The sequence below is a fragment of the Molothrus ater genome, chromosome 28 (assembly GCF_012460135.2).
Source record: "Molothrus ater isolate BHLD 08-10-18 breed brown headed cowbird chromosome 28, BPBGC_Mater_1.1, whole genome shotgun sequence".
Lineage (NCBI taxonomy): Eukaryota > Metazoa > Chordata > Aves > Passeriformes > Icteridae > Molothrus > Molothrus ater.
In genome coordinates this window covers 4,849,885-4,868,234 of record NC_050505.2, presented here as the reverse complement: position 1 = coordinate 4,868,234, position 18,350 = coordinate 4,849,885, and the positions used below count along the sequence as shown (strand labels likewise).

The 18,350-nt window shown below is 49.7% G+C and overlaps 3 protein-coding genes across 3 annotated transcripts in view; all 3 read right to left on the bottom strand.

Moving 5' to 3' along the window:
- The window catches only part of ANTXR1 (ANTXR cell adhesion molecule 1), a 50,721-nt gene extending 46,198 nt beyond the window's left edge, over positions 1-4,523 (bottom strand). Inside the window, exon 1 of the mRNA XM_036396843.2 lies at positions 3,997-4,523. Within this exon, the coding sequence (XP_036252736.1) occupies positions 3,997-4,148 (152 nt within the window). The 5' untranslated portion in view covers positions 4,149-4,523. The remainder of the gene's footprint in view (positions 1-3,996) is intronic.
- A 3,261-nt stretch (positions 4,524-7,784) lies between these two features.
- On the bottom strand, positions 7,785-9,799 carry GKN1 (gastrokine 1). Its single transcript, XM_036396850.1, has 6 exons — positions 9,739-9,799; positions 9,363-9,416; positions 9,082-9,222; positions 8,837-8,947; positions 8,313-8,454; positions 7,785-7,922 (listed from the first exon to the last, which is right to left on the bottom strand). The coding sequence occupies exons 1-6, from the start codon at positions 9,748-9,750 to the stop codon at positions 7,834-7,836; spliced, it is 549 nt and encodes a 182-aa protein (XP_036252743.1). The 5' UTR covers positions 9,751-9,799; the 3' UTR covers positions 7,785-7,833.
- Positions 9,800-12,167: 2,368 nt separating this feature from the next.
- Positions 12,168-18,350, bottom strand: part of LOC118695117 (uncharacterized) — a 29,247-nt gene continuing 23,064 nt past the window's right edge. The window contains exons 32-43 of the mRNA XM_054517474.1: positions 18,138-18,269; positions 17,810-17,920; positions 17,169-17,307; positions 16,806-16,894; positions 16,511-16,651; positions 16,182-16,292; positions 15,536-15,674; positions 14,874-14,968; positions 14,288-14,431; positions 13,958-14,068; positions 12,832-12,970; positions 12,168-12,256 (exon numbers count right to left, since the gene is read on the bottom strand). Of these exons, the coding sequence (XP_054373449.1) occupies positions 12,168-12,256; positions 12,832-12,970; positions 13,958-14,068; positions 14,288-14,431; positions 14,874-14,968; positions 15,536-15,674; positions 16,182-16,292; positions 16,511-16,651; positions 16,806-16,894; positions 17,169-17,307; positions 17,810-17,920; positions 18,138-18,269 (1,440 nt within the window). The remainder of the gene's footprint in view (positions 12,257-12,831; positions 12,971-13,957; positions 14,069-14,287; positions 14,432-14,873; positions 14,969-15,535; positions 15,675-16,181; positions 16,293-16,510; positions 16,652-16,805; positions 16,895-17,168; positions 17,308-17,809; positions 17,921-18,137; positions 18,270-18,350) is intronic.

The window sequence follows — 18,350 nt, the reverse complement described above, 5'->3', positions numbered from 1 at the left end:
CTGGCAGGAGGACATGGAGACACTTGGAGTCACTTGGTTCAGGGGCTGGTGTTGATCCAAAAACCTCCTTGAGCTCGCCTGTGTTTGGGCTAACTCCCAGAGGTCTCGGAGATGCCGTTCGCCTAAGGAGCTGTGCAGCATCTCTTCATTGAGCTCCTCAGAAACAACACAAACGAGCCCAAAAGCATCCTCTGCCTCCCCAAAGCCTGCAGGAGCAGTTGTGAAAGGCCTCCAGAGCACGGAGGCTCCGAGGGGTGATGCAATCCTTGGAGGAAATGCTGGTATCTCGTGCCACAGCAGACAGCTCCCTGCCAAACCCTGCGGGTCACAGATCCACGGGGCTCAGGTCAGAGCAGGACAAACCCCTCAGTCCAAGAACATTCCTCTCCTCCTGGCTGGCAGGGGGCGTGCAGAAAAACAACTAATAAACAAGCAGCCATGACTTGATTTCCATTAATCAGCAGATAAAGCGCAGAGTGCTGCAGGCACTCGCTGGGTCCTGGCTGCAAGGGAGCTCCTGCCCATTCCTTCCACCAGGAATGCTCATCCCAGAGGCATCCCTGGGTAAAAAAACCACATCCACAGGTCCTGACTGGCAGGGATTTCACACATGAGCTCAGCTCTCTGCAGTTGCCTGCCCTTGGCAGAACTGGGAGTTAATTACGTTCCTTCAGGCAAAAAGACACCAAAATGCACAAATTCCTCCACCCTGCCTTGCTGGCATCCCTCAGCCCTCACGCTAACAGGGAAAAATCATCCCTCCACGTCCTTGCAAGCTCCTGCCAACCAAAAAAATGCACACCTTGCTCTGGGTGCAGGCCTGATCCTGGGAAAACCCCAAATATTCCAGCGGTGCTGGGAGAGGGGAGGTTTGCTCACTGCAGGGCTGGGGTGAGCACAGGCTGCAGGAATTCATCACACGGAGAATATTTGTACAAAAACTGGGACAATTTGTCCAGTTTGGGCTTTTTAGCAGCATCTGTCTGCTCCCTCATTGTTCTGTATCTGAATTGATCTGAATTTGCAAATTCCTGGGCACCAGCTCCTCGAGCGCGTGGAGCCTGAGCCCACGAATCCTCTCGGCAGCACAGGAACACAAAAGGCTGGAGCAGCCAGGAAGCCAGGCCCAACTTCCACAGCACTGGGCTCATCCTGGTGTGACCCTCACCCTGAGCAGCTCAGCACCTGCACAGAGCCCAAACGGCACAGAGGACACAGCCCTGAAGCAGCCAACAGCTCCTCTAAAGGGCAAACAGCAACCCTAAAACAGCCAACAGCTACTCCCAATGACAACACAAAGCTCCTCCAAATGACATAAAACTACTCCCAATGACAACCCAAAGCTCCTCCACAAATGACACAAATCTTGAGACCAAATTGAGAAAGTAGACACCGTTTGAGATTTTGCCATCCAAGAACACGAGGCATGGTCTCTGGAAGGTTCCTCACCTCGTGGGGTGGAACCAGGTGCTCTTTAGAGGCCTCCCAGCTCAAACCAATCTGCGATTCCACCAGAGCGTTAAAGGAAACGTGAGGAGCAGCTCCACCACGGTAAAATCTCTCAGCAGAGGTTAAACAGCCAGATCCGGGGGTGCACTGTACTCAGGAACAGCTGAAAAGCCAAAATGCTCCTCCAGAATCCCACTGGAGGCCAAGGAAATTCTTACAGCAGATCCTGTTCATTTCTGCACCAGAAAAATCCCAGGAATAGGAAAAAAATCCCAGGAATAGGAAAAAGATCCCAGGAATAGGAATTCTGAGCTGTCAAAGCTGGGCTTTTGTTGGGTACCTTGACACCGACACTGGGGCCAGCCTGACTGCTTTAAAGCTTGTGTTTGCACCCAAATGCACAATCCTGTGAGGGAGGCTCACAACTCATGGATTTTAGTGGGGGGACAGCTCAGAACTTGAATTAAGGACAGAACTTGAATTAAGGACCTGCTGAAGCTACATTAGCTCAGAGGTGCAACACAGCACATCCATGAGATGTGAGGAATCCTTCAATCCTGCTCAGCCTCCAGGGAAATGCAGCTGACAAAAGCTCTCTGCAGCACAAATCATGCTCTGGGTTTGTTTAAATTCAGGGGTTTTTTTCCATTTGAGCAATAGACTTGTTCCAATTAATGACTGGAAATGAATAGGCCAGGTAGATGTTTCCACTGAATAAAACAAATAAATCCTGCCCCTGGAGCATCAGGACTGGCACTCTGAAGCAGCCAGCGTCTCAGCGCTGGGTTTTGCCCAGGATTTTGTAATAAAGGGTTATGTAATTCCAAGTCATTTCTACTGATGGAATGTGGGAGCTGCTGCAAAACACTCCAGAGGATCAGGCAGAAACTTCGTCTGTGAGCGCTTCTGGCAACTTGCAAATACTTTCCTGTCTCTGAAATTTATGGTTGTTAATGTCAGTGCCATGGCTCTGGCAGGCAGCACCTCCACCATTTCCAAGCCTTTGGTTCAAAAGAACTGCTCTTGATCAAGAAAATCAGGACAACCATCTCAGCTAGTATTTTTTAAAAGTTTTTTTCCTTTCTTTTTTAATCGCTGTATTGCTTTAGTGAGAAGCTTTCCAAAGCTCAGCACAAAATGATTCCACATTGCTCCATGCACATCTGCAAAAAGCAGCACGGGCTGCAGTGCCAAGGAGGTGACACTGCCACAATTAGTGATGGAAAAGTGAGGCAGGAAGTTATCTGCAGCACAAACAGGCAAAATATGCATTTGATTAATAGAAGAAACAAAGAAAGTGTGACTCAGCTCGGGCAAATGAAGCTCTTTAAATGAGGCACTCGAGCTGTTCTCCATGCCTGCAGTTGAATTCAGCCCCTCCGAAGGGAGCAGCCCCTCTCCGGGCTGGTTTGTGCCTGGAGCTGCTGCTGCGGGCACAGGGGCAGGGACCCAGCTCGGGGCCAGGGGCAGAGCTCCCTGAGCGTCCCAGCAGGGACAATTCTGCATTCCTTGCATGTTCCCAGCCTGGAATTGGTGCTGCAGGAACAATTCTGCACCCCCTGCATGTTCCCAGCCTGGAATTGGTGCTGCAGGAACAATTCTGCACCCCCTGCACATCCCAGCCTGGAATTGGTGTCTGCAGGAACAATTCTGCACCCCCTGCTCATCCCAGCAGGAACAATTCTGCACCCCCTGCATGTTCCCAGCCTGGAATTGGTGCTGCAGGAACAATTCTGCACCCCCTGCTCATCCCAGCCTGGAATTGGTGTCTGCAGGAACAATTCTGCACCCCCTGCATGTTCCCAGCCTGGACTGGTCTCTCCAGGGCCAATTCTGCACCCCCTGCATGTTCCCAGCCTGGAATTGGTGTCTGCAGGAACCATTCTGCACCCCCTGCATGTTCCCAGCCTGGAATTGGTGTCTGCAGGAACAATTCTGCACCCCCTGCATGTTCCCAGCCTGGAATTGGTGCTGCAGGAACAATTCTGCACTCCCTGCTCATCCCAGCAGGAACAATTCTGCACTCCCTGCTCTGGTGGGAGCCCTAGAATTGGTGTCTGCAGGAACAATTCTGCACCCCTTGCATGTTCCCAGCCTGGAATTGGTGCTGCAGGGACAATTCTGCACCCCCTGCATGTTCCCAGCCTGGATTGGTCTCTCCAGGGCCAATTCTGCACCCCCTGCATGTTCCCAGCCTGGATTGGTCTCTCCAGGGCCAGTTCTGCCCCCCCTGCTCTCGGGGAGCCCCAGCGCCCCCGGCTCACGGGAGAGCAGAGGGGACCCTGGTGCTGCCCTGCTCTGAGAAACTCGAGTTCGGCACACACAAAGCTCCCGCCCTGTGAAATCCCCAACGATGCCACCGCGGAGCACAAAGGGGTTTAGGCACCGGAGCTCGCAAAGAGCTCCCGCAGCAAGAACAGAGCAAGCAGTGCGAGCTGCAGAGGTGCCCTGGGGACACAGGGGCGCCTACAAACCCCAAACCCAAAGGAAACCTCCTCGGTACCAGCCCAGAGCTCGGTGGGAAAGAACAAAGCGGGAGGGACTCACTTGTCCAGGATGAAATACAAATCAAAGCCCCCATAGCAGGCAGGACCTCCGTTCTCTCTCCGCCCGCCGTGCCCGTCGCAGGTGAGGGTGAAAACTGCCAGGAAGGCACACTGGAAACCAAACCTCCAGATGCTCAGCTTTGCAATGGCCATTATATCCAGAGAGGAGGAGAAAAAGAAATCTCTTCTTCCGAGGCTCCTTTATTTCCCAGGTTTCCCCACAAAAGCCATCCAACGACCTGCAGGAGGTTTAGACGTGTGTTGTATTCCTCAAAACTCCACTCGCAACAGTTGTCCACAGCAATTGCGAGGCTTTCCCCCTTGTTTCCCTCGCGCCGCTGTTTCTCGGTTTCAGATTTCAAGATGCACAATTCTGTATTGCACTCTCTCTTTTTTTTTTTTAAAGGGACTTGACCCTCAGTCTCCCCGGCAGCTCCGGGCAAGCAGCGGCATTGTTTGCCAGGAGCAGCCTCCTCCTCACAAATCTCGCTTTGTCACGGAGCTCAGCAAATACAGGGAGGGTTTGTGGCTTTCCTCCCCCCCCCTCCCCTTTAATTATTATTGTTATTATTAAAAATGGCAAGCTCTGCTTTTCCTCAGCAGGGGAAGCTCGGAGAATGCCCTCTCGTGGCCGCAGCTGCCGAGCGCTCCCAGCACGGAACCCCAGCCTGGGCTGGGTTAGGACGGACCCAAAGCCCGGCCCATCCCAGCCCTGCCCTGGCAGGGACATTTCCAGTGCCCCAGGGTGCTCCAAACCCTGTCCAGCCTGGCCTTGGGCACTGCCAGGGATCCACAGCTGCTCTGGCAATTCCATCCCAGCCCCTCTCCCAATTTTCCTTCCCCAAATCCCATCCAAACCTGCCCAGGGAATCCTGGAATGGTTTGGGGGGGAGGAGACCCCAAAGCCCATCCAGCCCCACCATGGGTCCCACACTTTCCGTAGACCAGGGTGCTCCAACCTGGCCTTGGGCACTGCCAGGGATCCACAGCTGCTCTGGGAATTCCATCCCACCCTCACAGGGAGGAATTCCTTCCCAAAACCCCACCCAACCCTGCCCTCAAAGCCATTCCCCCCATTCTGTCGCTTCATCTTTATTTCCACACAGGCAGAGGAGATGCACAGGGACATCTTTGCTCCCCACACAGGCAACGTCTGAGTTTAAAGACCTTTAAAACCTTGGGGGCAGCTCCTCAGGAGTGAGAAGCCATGCCAGGCTTCCTGCCTTGCCTTTTCTCACTCCTGAGCCGTGCTCAGCAGTGCCTGGGCTCATCAAAGCCTGCCCCAAATCCCCACCCTCGCCAAAATCGAAAGGCTGAACTCCCCCTGTTCCAAGGAAACCCAGTGGAGAACGTAAATCCATTTACAGGACATTACCTGTCCTGTCTCCTTCCACAAACAGCACCCCAGGCAGGCAGGAGAGCTCGCAGGGAGCCCCAGCCCCACCGAGGGAGCCCCTGGCACCTCCAGCTCAGCTCTTACTGCCCCAGGGCTCCCAGATTTCCCTGCCAGACCCTCAGGGCACGCCAACAACCCCAATCTCCTAAGTGCCAACACCTGGTGAGCTCAGTGGGGCTCTCAGGGGATGCAATGCACTGTGCCGGGCTTTCCAGCTGCCCTGCCCTGCTTGAAGCATTAAATCTGCCTTTAAAACATCCCTAAGCAAAGCTGGAGGAGGAGCTCAGATTCTCTGGGTAGCTGTGGGGTCAGAGTGACACAAGGAGAGCTTGGGGAGAAGCCAGGGAATGAAGCATCAGATGGAGCTGGCAGTGCTCTGAGGCGGAGGGAGCTGCTGACCAAGGGGAACTTTATCTGAGCTTTATCCTGAAATTCTGAATTCCTTCAGGACCAATCCTCTTCGTACACCTGCCTTGAGAGCGTGTATTTTTGTTTATGATCTGGTGAGAGCAGCACCAACACTCCAGCTCACGTGGGACACGGGAGGGCTGCTGGAATTTGTCTGCCTTTTCTCCCCACCTCACTAAAAATACCAGAAACAAAAGCATTGTGGAGATTGCAGGTGGTGTGTGAGAGGCCTCGGGAGGGCTGAGTCTGCTCTAGGTGTGTGTGTGTGTGAGGATAGGGAGGTGTGAGGTGTTTTAATTGCACACAGCCGTGCAAAGCGAGGCTCCAGCCGCTGCCTCTGGGTTCGGGAGCACCTTTGGGGGTTCCCTTGGGCTCTGCCCCGGCTGATGGGCAATGGCTTCGGGCAGCTCCTAAAAATCACATTCCCTGTTCTCCAGGGGACCTCAGGGAGCCGTCCCAGCGCCCCGCGGGAGCTGCCCAGGCTGCCAGCGCTGTTCTCCAGCGCAATTGTGCAGCAATTCCTGCCGGAGCTGCCCAGGCTGCCAGCGCTGTTCTCTGTGCAGGAATTCCTGCCTGAGCTGCCCAGGCTGCCAGCGCTGTTCTCTGTGCAGCAATTCCTGCCGGAGCTGCCACCCTCCCAGCGCTGTTCTCCCAGTGCAATTGTGCAGGAATTCCTGCAGGAGCTGCCCAGGCTGCCAGTGCAATTGTCCCTGTGCAGGAATTCCTGTCTGAGCTGCCCAGGCTCCCAGCGCTGCTCTCCCAGTTCAATTGTGCAGCAATTCCTGCAGGAGCTGCCCACGGTCCCAGCGCTGTTCTCTGTGCAGGAATTCCTGCCGGAGCTGCCCAGGCTGCCAGCGCTGTTCTCCCAGTGCAATTGTGCAGCAATTCCTGCCGGAGCTGCCCAGGCTCCCAGTGCAATTGTCCCTGTGCAGGAATTCCTGCCGGAGCTGCCCAGGCTGCCAGTGCAATCGTCTCTGCACAGCAATTCCTGCCGGAGCTGCCCAGGCTCCCAGCGCTGCTCTCTGTGCAGGAATTCCTGCAGGAGCTGCCCAGGCTCCCAGCGCTGTTCTCTGCACAGCAATTCCTGCCGGAGCTGCCCAGGCTCCCAGCGCTGTTCTCCCAGTGCAATTGTGCAGGAATTCCTGCCGGAGCTGCCCAGGCTCCCAGCGCTGCTCTCCCAGTGCAATTGTGCAGCAATTCCTGCCGGAGCTGCCCGGGCTCCCAGTGCAATCGTCTCTGCACAGCAATTCCTGCCGGAGCTGCCCAGGCTCCCAGTGCAATTGTCCCTGTGCAGCAATTCCTGCCTGCTGCAGCCCCCTCAGAGCCCCCGGCTGCGGCTGCAGAGCTGCAGCTCGGCCCAGCTGAGCTGGAACCGGCACCACCGCACTGCCCTGGTGCTCTGGGGTGGCCGCTCCTCCGCACGGGATCCGGAGCCTTTCCCATCCCTCTTGTGCAACTCGAGGCTGACACTCAGTGGCCGAGAGGATTTTTTTTTCCTTCCCTGGTCTGCTGTGATTATTGAAAGATTTAAGCAACAAGAATCCCAGCCTTGCTTTAGGTTAGGGACAGAACAACTCTGTAAATCCCACAAAGGAGACTCCCCTTCCCATTTAAAAAAAAAAGATAAATTCATTGTTTTTCACTTCTTTTTATCTGCCTTTTGTGCCCCCTGGATTTTTAATGAGAAGCATCTTTCCCCAGGCAGGGAAGGAAGGTCCAAACTGTGAATTTCTTGTTTGTACCACACACCCTGGGTGCTGCCCAGCTCTCTGGCTGTGCTGGGATGAAAAGAGCAATGAAAGGGGCAAAAATGGGATGAAATATTTTCGTGGAGGTGCTCTCAGATGAAAAAGGGTAGAGAAACGACAAACAGGCTGGAGTTATTCCATGATGAAGGAATTTAATTGATAGCTCTGCTCACCAACTGATCTGCTCCAGCACTCCATCCTCAGGAAGGAGCCCCTTGGAAGGAGAGATGCCAGGGAACATTTCCAGCAGGGCTGGATTTGGGCAGCAGCTCAGGAAAGGCAGGATTTACACAAAGTTATCTTTGTGGCAGTAGGTGAGGGCCAAATATTGGAGGACATCGAGCTTGAGGCACGATCCAAGATTGAATTGGGGTTCTTCAAAAACAAGGAAAGAAAAACAATTACCAAGAGACAGACTGAGATGCTGTTAAGGGCTCTGGGTCAGGTCAGCTCTGAGCTGAAGGACAGAGGTGCTTAGAAACACCCTTTTTATTGACTGGGCATTTCAGGGCTGCTCAGTGTGGGCCAAACCACCCTGAGCCCCAAATTAAGCCTCCTTCGGCTGTAAGGATTTGCTTTGGGTCACTTATGGGGGCTGTGACCCCACCCTGTTCCAGTCCTGATCTGCAAAGGTGCTGAGCCCTTTGTGCAACTGCTGATGCCCCTGGATCCTGTGGGTTTTGAGGTGGAAGAGCAGCAATTGTGCATTATTCATTCCCCAAGGAAACAAAGGTTCAGAGACAGAATTCCTCTGCTTGCACTCACCCTGAACTTCATAGGCCACGTAGGTTGAGAGGCCTGTGCACAGAGAGAAGGTGTCTGGTCCATACGATTCCAGGTCACGAATGGCTCTCCTGATGAGGCTGAATGTGATCTCCTTTGAAGGGGGTCTTGGGTGCTTCTGGTTCTAAACATCAACACCAGCACTCAGCAAGATCAGTGCCCTGCTCTGCTTAACTCCAGGCAGCACACTCCTAGTTTTAGTTGTTATAAATAATAATAATAATAATAATAATAATAATAATAACCAATGTGATAAGATTAATCTAACTGAGCTACAAAATTGGCCAAACACGTAAACCCTCCGCTGGAAGCATCTGAAGAAGGGCATTGCAATTTTCAAAAGCTGAAAGTTGCATTGTTGTAAAATGTCACTGAAATTGATAAAAATGTCTAATTAATGATGTGATGAACCTGCTCTTCAAAGTACCTGTTGGTTTTGGAAATAGCAAGATCTTCACTGTGCATTCAGTACAACTTTCCAAGCAACTGCTCCTTTTCAGTCTTACCCTGATGTCTGCAGCCAGCTGGGGAAGTCCATCAAAGCTGGGCATCTCTGTTCTGTTCATTATGGAAATGTAGCAAGCTCTCTCTGGCAGCACTTTGGTTGCCATAAAGCCCTGTCAAATAAAGTTATTGACCACATGGAATTTAATCATTAATACTGGATTTTCATACCTATTAAAACAAGTAAAAAAACCCAGTTTTTACTGAGTGTTTGAGCTACTCTGAACAAGCCCCTCCCTGCACTCACTGTGTCATAGTTCCAGATGGTTTTCCAGTACCCATGGTTGGTCTTTTGCTCAATACTTGCCACCAGCCATTTCCTATTGATGGTCATAATTTGGTAGCCTCCACTAATGGAGATTTTCTTGCTTATTTCAGTCTGTTGATGCTAGAAAAACAAACGAAAGAACACTTGGGCTTTCAAGTGATTATCGCCCCAAGGCTTTAGGAAAATGAAAGGTTCAAGGATTTCTCTGAAGCAGGGAACACAGAAAGAGCAGCGTTGTGGAATTGTTCATTTGTACTCACATGATCAGCAAGGGCTGGGGTCAGGACCAGTCCAAGAAGGACTGCAGTCCAAATCTGAAATGAAAATCAAATACAAATTGTAACTGCAGCTCTGGCTGACAAATCTGGTCATGACAATCCTCCTTTTCTTTTCCTAATCTGATGTTCAAGGGTCCTCCTTGGATCCTGTTTTTGCTTTCAACCCGGGATTGCACCAGTGCCCCCAAAGGGAGGCACCCTTGCTTTACCCCAGGGGCTGAGCTGCTCCTTCTGGAGGAGCTCAATGTCCCCAGAGAAAGCCTTAGTGCTCCAGAGAGGCAGGAGCCCTTCTGAGAGATAAAGGAATGGGTTTGAATCAAAGCTTCAGTTCATAAGGAAGAAAAGCGTGCATACTTACAGAGAGATGCATCCTGACTGCAGAGCTGATGCTGCTGAAGGCAGAATAAGTGATGTGAGCCTCCCACCTTTTATTTGTTTTCAGAATTAGGTGTGGAAGGGCTGAATGCTGCAATAAAATTATTTTGTCGTTTGTTTCCCGGCTGCATGTCCCTGATAATTATTTCCTGGTGTAACTACTTGATCAATATGGGGATTGTACTCTTGGAAATTTTGATCTGCTGGAGTCTGATGATTATGAGGTAGGAATCTGTTGGTAGGGAAAAGAATAAATAGGTTTTGTTGCCTCCTCCAGCAATGCCACGTGTATGATGTTTCTCCTGCTCAGGCAGAACCCCAGTGCCAGAGTGGTGTGAACTTCCATTGTGGGGCTCTTTGGAGCTTTTCTTGATGTTCCAATTTCTGGGATAGATTAAAGGAGGGAAGGGTTTAGCTTTGTGGGTTCCCAGCAGAGTTTCTCTCAATAAAGCATTGGCTGCAGGAGCCAGGTTTTGGGGGATTATTGCCCCAGGTTAAAGGGGAGGTGGTTTGTGGCCTCAAAGGGGAGGCTGGGAACCCCACAAGAGCCATCAGTGCTTTTGTGTCAGGCTTTACTTTCAGGCTTTACCCCAGCCTGGTTTTCATGACTGTTCTGGGAGAGGCAAACGTGGGAGTGACACTGCTTATATCAGGAATATTGGCTCCCTGACCCAGGCAGGGAACAAGGGACAATCACTCACTCCTGACAGCCTTGGAACATGATCTGCCTGGATCACAGCCTGAGTGGAACAGGACCATTGTTACCGGCTGGGACAGGCCAGGGTGGAAATCTCCTGGGAATTAAGGACAGTCATCTCCTGGCTCCATAAACAGCAGAGCTAAGGGGGCCTTTCAGTGCCCTGGACTGCAGTGGGCTCCTCAAGCCTCTCCTGTGGAGTGGGACGTGTCCTGATGCTTGCAAAGCCTCGGGTTTGCAGTCCTCAAAATCTGATTTCCTGAAGACTGGGCTGGAATCCTCCACTCCTGGAGACTCAACCCTCACCCACTGAGAAGTGCAAAGGCATTTGACCCCTTTCAGTGAACTCAGGGGAATTTTTAACAGGTCCTTTTGCACACACAGATAGAGATGTAAACAGCTCTGGGCCTGTGTGGGTGCATGAGCACTGATTAGGGTATGAATGTTGCTATCTAGAATCTATATTTCAGTCTTTGTTGTAACTGTAGTAAACACTATTGAATCACCTTGTAAATGAGTCAGTGTTTAAATGCTCTTAAACCCTCTGCACCCTCACCCTTTGCAGCCCTGGGCTCTGTGTATGCCATTCTGAAGGGATTTTAATTTGATTTGCCTTTGCAGGTTTCATCTATGCAGTAAGCAATAGACCAACCCTTGCCATTGAATTCTGTTAACTTCCACAAACTGATGTTGAAACCTGCTGCTAATTGATGTGTACTCTTGCTTTTTATACATAATATCCCAAAGTTAAATCTGAAAATGGGTTTGCCTTATTGGCAGGTGCCCTGTGTTCACAGAAGCATGACGAGGTTCCTGGGGAAGTGCTCTGATAAGAGGAGGCTTTGATACCTGCCTGATTGAATTCATGGCATAGAGGGAGCTGAGAGAAAAGTGGTCATGGTAAGCTCAGTGTATTGAACAGCCACTTTTAAAGGAAAAACAATGATCATCAGAAGCAGAGCAGAGATTCCCAGTAATCTAATCTTGCAGTGATGCTTTGTGCCAGTGTGCACCAGGTTATGGACTAAGGGCTGATTTGAGTAGGCCAGAAACTGAGGGATGTGGCATGGCTGGTGTTGGTCCTGAAGGCAGATTTGTATTCACCTGGACAACCTGGGGCATCCTGCCAAAAGGAAATAATAATCTTGATTGTAAAGATTTGAGCAACAGGAATCCCAACCTTGCCTCATTTTAGGAACAGAACAGCTCTGTAAATCCCACAAAAGAAAACCCCCTTCCCCTAAAAAAGGCAAATTCACTGCTTTGCCCTTCTTTCTTCCTGCCTTTTGTGGCACCTGAACCAAGATTCTTAATGTGAGGCATCTTTCCCCAAACAGGGAAGGAAGGTGCTGCCTGTGAATGCCTTGTTTGTACCATCCACACTCTGGGGCTTGCCCAGCTCTTTGTCTGTGTTCTGTGTTGGGAGCTGGCAATCAAAAGAGCATTTGAAGGGCTCAAATGGGGCAGAAGGGAGACAATAAAAATATTTTTGTGCAGGGGTTCTTAGATGGAAAAGGGTAGAGTAATGAGAAACAAGCTGGAGTCAATACATAATGAGGGACTTTATTTGAAAGATGTGGTCAGCAGTTAATGTGTGTCAGCATCTACGTCCCCAAGACCATCTCTAAAAGGAGATGTGAGGGAAGAATTGCATCAGAGTTTGCCTTGGGCAGCAGCTCGGATCCTCTGTTCTTGATTGAAGAAAGATAAGGTTTTCAGGCCTTGATATTTCCACCACAATAATTCAGATCCACAAGTTTGAGGACATCAAGAGAGATACATGATCCCTGATTCAGCTGGGGTCCTATACAAACAACATCAGAAAAAGAAAAAAAAGAGAAAAAAATAGAGACACTGGCTTAGATGATTTTAAGTGCTCTGTGCATTCACTGACAGCCCTTAAACCTGGCACATTGCACTTGCCTTTCCAACCCCTTTGAGCCCTGTCAGCTGCCAAAGCAAGCCTAAAGCAAAGCAAGCAGTGAGTACGTGGAACTGCTGCTAAGCCAGAAATGCAGCAGCTGGAGCCTGAGCTGCAGAGTGTTTTCCAAAGGAGGGTTGGAGACCATCAGCTTGGAGAGAGGCTCACAATACTTGGATGGTGCCTGAGGATTAACTGCTCTGAGTAAAAGAATTACTTGAACATATTTCAAAAGAATGCAGTTTTTGATCTCAATAGAAGAACCTCTGTGACTGAGAAACGGACACAGATTCAGTAGATTTACACCCATCTCCATAACAGCAGCTGCTCTTCTACAAGGATGCATGTTTGTTGCTTACTTTGTGCCAGTCTCAAGGTGGAAGAGCAGCAATTGGTCATTCCCCAAGGGCAAACAAATGCCAGGTCACTCAGAGACAAAATTCCTTTGCTGCACTCACCGTGAACTTCATAAGCCATGTAGGTGGTGAGTCCACTGCACATAGAGAAGACATCTGATCCATAAGAGCTGAGGTTGCTGACCAATCCGTTGGTGACAAAGGTGATCTTCCTGGTAGGTCTTCCAAGGCCAGCCTGGTTCTACACAAAAAACAGCATTCAGCAGGATCCAGGTTGGGATCTGGTTCCTGCTGGGGCTGTTCCTCTTCTGGAAGGATGACTCAGGGCTGGGTGTTTCAGCCCCAGCTGCCTTTAGGGACACCTTTCAATCCCTGGGAGGCTGTGGGACCCCTGGCAAGCCCCGCAGGCAGCTCCAGAGGCAGATGGTTCTCAGGGAGCCTGAGGGGAAGTGGCGGCGCAAGGAAAGCGCTGGTGAAGAGGAGTGAGGCCACTCTGTGGAGCCGGGGCTCCTTCCAAGGCACCTGCTCAGTCCCTGCCCTCGCTCCTCAGGGGCCATCAGCTGGCAGGAGAAGTCTCCTCCTGATTCCCTTCTGCCCTACAGGCCTTCCTGCTATTTGAGGTGTGTTATTTTACATACTCAGTTCCCAGATTTCAAGGGAAGCTTCTTTTTAGCAACAGTGAATATGCTGAAAGCTGAGATAATTTGTATAATGTCTGTGCTAATGTGAATGGCTGAACTAAAACATGGTGTACAGTCCTCTTCAAAAAATTTAAAAGCTTACCAAAATATTTTTCTATAAAATTGAAATATTTTTTATTCCTCAGTTAGATATTCTGAAGAAAAAATATTTTTCTAGACTTTGAGAATGGGACTTTATGAAAGATACTTAGCAAAGAATCTAAACTCTGAGTTACTAAGGTAGTATAAAAAGTCAATTGAAATAATGATTTAAGTAATTATAAAAATAACCTAACTAATCTGAGACTTAGACTCAAAATTAACCTGCACTAAGGGCATCCAAACGAGGATACTGTAATTTTTGAAAGCCTTCAAATGATGTACCTGAAAAATATCACTGAAAATATTAATGAAAACAACCATTAAAAATGGCTTTTAATTTACCATTGGTTACGAGGGTTTTGAAAACGGCAGTGCTTCAGGCAAAAAAAAGGAATTTCAAATTCAGTACAGAAATATTCCAAGCAACTGCTGACTTTGAATCTTACCTTGTTCTCTGCAGCATATCTCACAAGAGCATCAAAGGTGGGCATCTCACTCCTGTCCATGGTGGAAATGTAGCACGTTCTCTCTTGCACCAGTTTGGTTGCAATGATGCCCTGTAAAAATAAAACTTATTGAGCACTTGCATTTGGTTTTCCACCCAAAAGGACAGGAGAGACTCTGACTAACAAGAGTCACAAATGCTGAGAGGTTCTAGCCCTAATCTTGGGCTCAGGATGGTGACAATATAGAAACAGGCCCTGTCCCAGGGCCAGCTGGGCCAAGAGCCAGGCTCCCAGTAGAGCTTTTGGAGGAGCCCCCTCCCTGGCACTCACTGTGTTGTAGTTCCAGATGGTTTTCCAGGAGAACTGCTCACTCCTTTGCTCGAAAATCACCTCATGTGTTTGACTGCTGAGGGTCATGTTTTGGAAAACACAGGCACCAGAGAAATGGCAGTTGTGACCTGGAATCTGCTGAGACTGAAAAGCCAAGGGAAAGCAGATGTTTAACCTTTGAAGGGAGACAGTGATGTCCCCAAAGCTTCTGGAAAATCCCTGCTACAATGGAAGAATGCTGCCCCCGGGAAGTGCTGGCACTGCCTTCAGTCTTTTCCAAAGCACCCAGAATCAAGTGTGTAAGCATTACTTTTTAAGCATTCAGTGAATCATTGCTGCATCTGACACCTGCCAGCTGGTGCCTTTAGAGGTTGATGCATGCCAGAGCACTGGCCAGAGGAAATTCACACTTAAGGTCCTGAACAGAAACCTCTGCTGACCCATTGCTCTGTTTCAGCATCTGCACCCTCAGGCAGGAGCCTCTCAAAAGAGGAGATGTCAGGCAAGAAGGGCATCAGGTTTTGCTTTGAGCAGCTTTGAGCCCCCCAAATTGGTTCATGAAAGGAAAGGGCTAAGGTTTTCTCACCTGTCCATTGCCATGGAAATTACCAGTGCAGTAGTTCAGATCCACAACTTGCAGGACATCCAGGGTAATGCATGATCCCAGATTCACCTGGGGTCCTTGCAAACCTGGAAAAGAAAAGAAAAAACACCATGAAGTGATCCCAAAGACCTTGGCTGCCTTTCTACAGAATGATGGTGATGTTGCTCAGAGGCAACCAGGTTCAGGAGAGTTGCTGCTCTGGGAATATTTGAGCTGTATGAGGGACAGATTCTCTTGGAGTCCCCAAATAACACCGGCTGTGTGGCTCAGGCAGGAATGCTCATAAAGACCTGATCTTCAACACCCTTAGGGATTTCCTGTGCAGAAATTGGGGCTCTATTGCATTTGGTTCCGGGAGTCCCAATGGCTGGGCATTGCATGGTGAGGCTGGTGCCGGTTCATGGGCCCAGACTCATTAAGATTACTGAAAGGAGCTGTAAGGTTTGCTTTGGGTCATTTATGGGGGCTGTGACCCCACCCTTTTCAATCCTGATCTGCAAAGATGCTGAACCCTTTGTGCAACTGCTGAAGCCCTTGGTTTCTGCCTGCCTTGAGATGGAAATGTAGCAATTGTGCATTGGTGATTCCTCAGGAGAGAAAAATGCCAGGTCACTCAGAGACAGAATTCCTTTGCTTGCACTCACCATGAACTTCATAAGCCATGTAGGTGGTGAGTCCACTGCACATAGAGAAGACATCTGATCCATAAGACCTCAGGTTGTTCACCAATGCACTGGCAACAAAGGTGATCTTCTTGGTAGGTCTTCCAAAACCAATATGATTCTAAACATGAAATTACAGCAATCAGCCAGATAAGTGTCAGGAGCTCTTTCCTGCTAGGCATATTCCCCAGGGGAAAGGCTGTGGAATAAGGAGATGCTCTCTCACACCCCAGAGGAAAAGGGAGTCTGGCCAGGAGCAGCTGCAATGCCAAGCTCTAAGACGGCCAATGCAGTTTGGTACTGAAGAGTCTTTGAAGGTATCTTTGAGAAATTGGCATGCCAAGAGAATTAAGGCCCATGAATGGCTCCTCAGTGAAAGGCTGTGGCCCAGCAAGCTGCAGAGCTCAACATCCTCAGAGAAAGTGCAGATGAGAAAGAGAAAGGTGCAGCCCCGTTTCAGCTTTCAGCAAAGTATTCCTCCGAAAAAATCCCAAGCCCCACTAGTGTTGAGAGAAAGAAAACCCTGTCACTTGTGACAACATTCTCCTGTCCAGAAGGAAAAAAACAAATGAAAAAATGGGCCAATGAACTCCAGGGTGAGGACTCTGCTACTCCTTGGGAACCTTACCCTGCTCTCTTCTGCCAGGTGGGCCAGGTTATCAAAGCGGGGCATCTCATTTCTGTTCATGGTGGAAATGTAGCAGGCGTTCTGTTGAGTGACTTTGGTTGCAATGATGCCCTGTGAAATGAAGTTATTGAGAAGATGCACTTTAATCATTCAAGCCTTGGGATTGTAAAAAACCTTTCTTAAAACCGGAACAAGCGCAGGAAGTTGCTACTTGAAATTGTGCACTCAAAATGGTCAGAATAAGGAAACAATCACCATCCCTGGGCCAGCTGTACCAGCAGCCAGACTCCTTGGATGCTTTTTGAAGGAGCCCCCTCCCTGCCACTCACCGTGTTGTAGTTCCAGATGGTTTTCCAGGACCCAGTGATGCTCGTTTGTTCAATGATGGCCACACGCCATTGCCTGTTGATGGTCACAATTTGGGACTGGCCACCAATGATGACGACTTGTGTGTTGTTGAAGATGTTGCCCTGCGTGTTGTTGAAGATGCCACCTGGAATCTGCTGAGACTAAAAAGCCAAGGGAAAGCAGATATTTAGCCTTTGAAGAAAGGCAGTGATATCCCCAAAGCATCTGAAGCCCCCCCCGTTTGGTTCCAGAAAGGTAAGGGTCAGGTTTTCTCACCTGTCCATTGCCATTGCCTGTGCAGTACTTCAGATCCACGACTCTCAGGACATCCAGGGTAATGCAGGATCCCAGATTGACTTGGACTCCTTGCAAAGCAAGAAAGGATGAAACAAAACCCCATGAGCTAATGCCTGAGACCTGGGCTGCCACTGAAATTGTCAGTCAGCTCTGACCTGAAGGACAGCTGGGGACACGTAGGGTGACACTTTTTATTGACTGGGCATTACAGGGGTGCCCAGTGTCAGCTGAAACACTCTGTGCCCAAAATAGTGCCCCATGAAGCTTCTCAGAATGGAGCTGTGAGTGTTTGCTTCAGGTCATTTATCAGGGGCTGTGACCCCATCCATTGCTTGCACTCACCGTGAACTTCATAAGTCATGTAGGTGGTGAGTCCACTGCACATAGAGAAGACATCTGATCCATAAGACCTGAGGTTGCTGACCAATCCATTGGTGACAAAGGTGATCTTCTTGGTAGGTCTTCCAAGACCAAACTGGTTCTAAACAGCAAATACCAGCATTCAGAAAGCTCAGTGCTGTGATCTGGTCCCTGCTAGGCATATTCCCTAGGGGAGAGCCTGAAGAATAGGGAGATGCTCTCATGCACGCCAAAGGGAAAGTGATTCTGACCAAGAGCAGCAGCCATGCAAAGTTCTGAGCTGACCAATGCAGTGTGATACTGAAATGTCTGTGAAGGACTTTGAGATCTTGGCATGCCAAGAGAATGAAGGCCATAGAAGGCCTCCTCGGAGCAAGGCTTTGCCCAGCATGCTGCAGAGCTCAAGATTCTCAGACAATGGGGAACTTGTGGATGGAATATTGCAGCCCCTTTCTTCTTTCGGCAAAGCATTCTTATGGAAAATTCCCAAGCCCCACTAGTGTTGAGAGAAAGAAAATCTTGCCACTTGTGAAAATCTTGTTTGCTCCTGCAGATATAATTGCATGAATATATATCCCAATTAACTCCAGGGGCAGGATTCTGCTACTCCTTGGGAACCTTACCCTGCTCTCTTCTGCCAGGCGGGCCAGGTTATTGAAGCTGGGCATCTCATTTCTGTTCATGATGGAAATGTAGCAGGTGTTCTGTTGAGTGACTTTGGTTGCAATGATGCCCTGTAAAATGAAATTATTGAGTACTTGGATATCATTTTTTCATGCCCTGATATTGGAGAAAACCCTTTGTTAAAACAGAAGAGCAGGCCAAGAGTTCCTACCTCAAATTGGGCACTCAAAGTGGTTAGAATAAGGAAACAAGCCCCATCTCTGGGACAGCTCTACCTGCAGCCAGTATCCTCATTTGATTTTTGAGCAAGTCACCCATGCCACTCACCGTGTTGTAGTTCCAGATGGTTTTCCAGGACCCAGTGATGCTCGTTTGTTCAATGATGGCCACACGCCATTGCCTGTTGATGGTCACAATTTGGGACTGGCCACCAATGATGACGACTTGTGTGTGGCTGCCCTGCGTGTTGTTGAAGATGCCACCTGGAATCTGCTGAGACTAAAAAGCCAAGGGAAAGCAGATATTTAGCCTTTGAAGAAA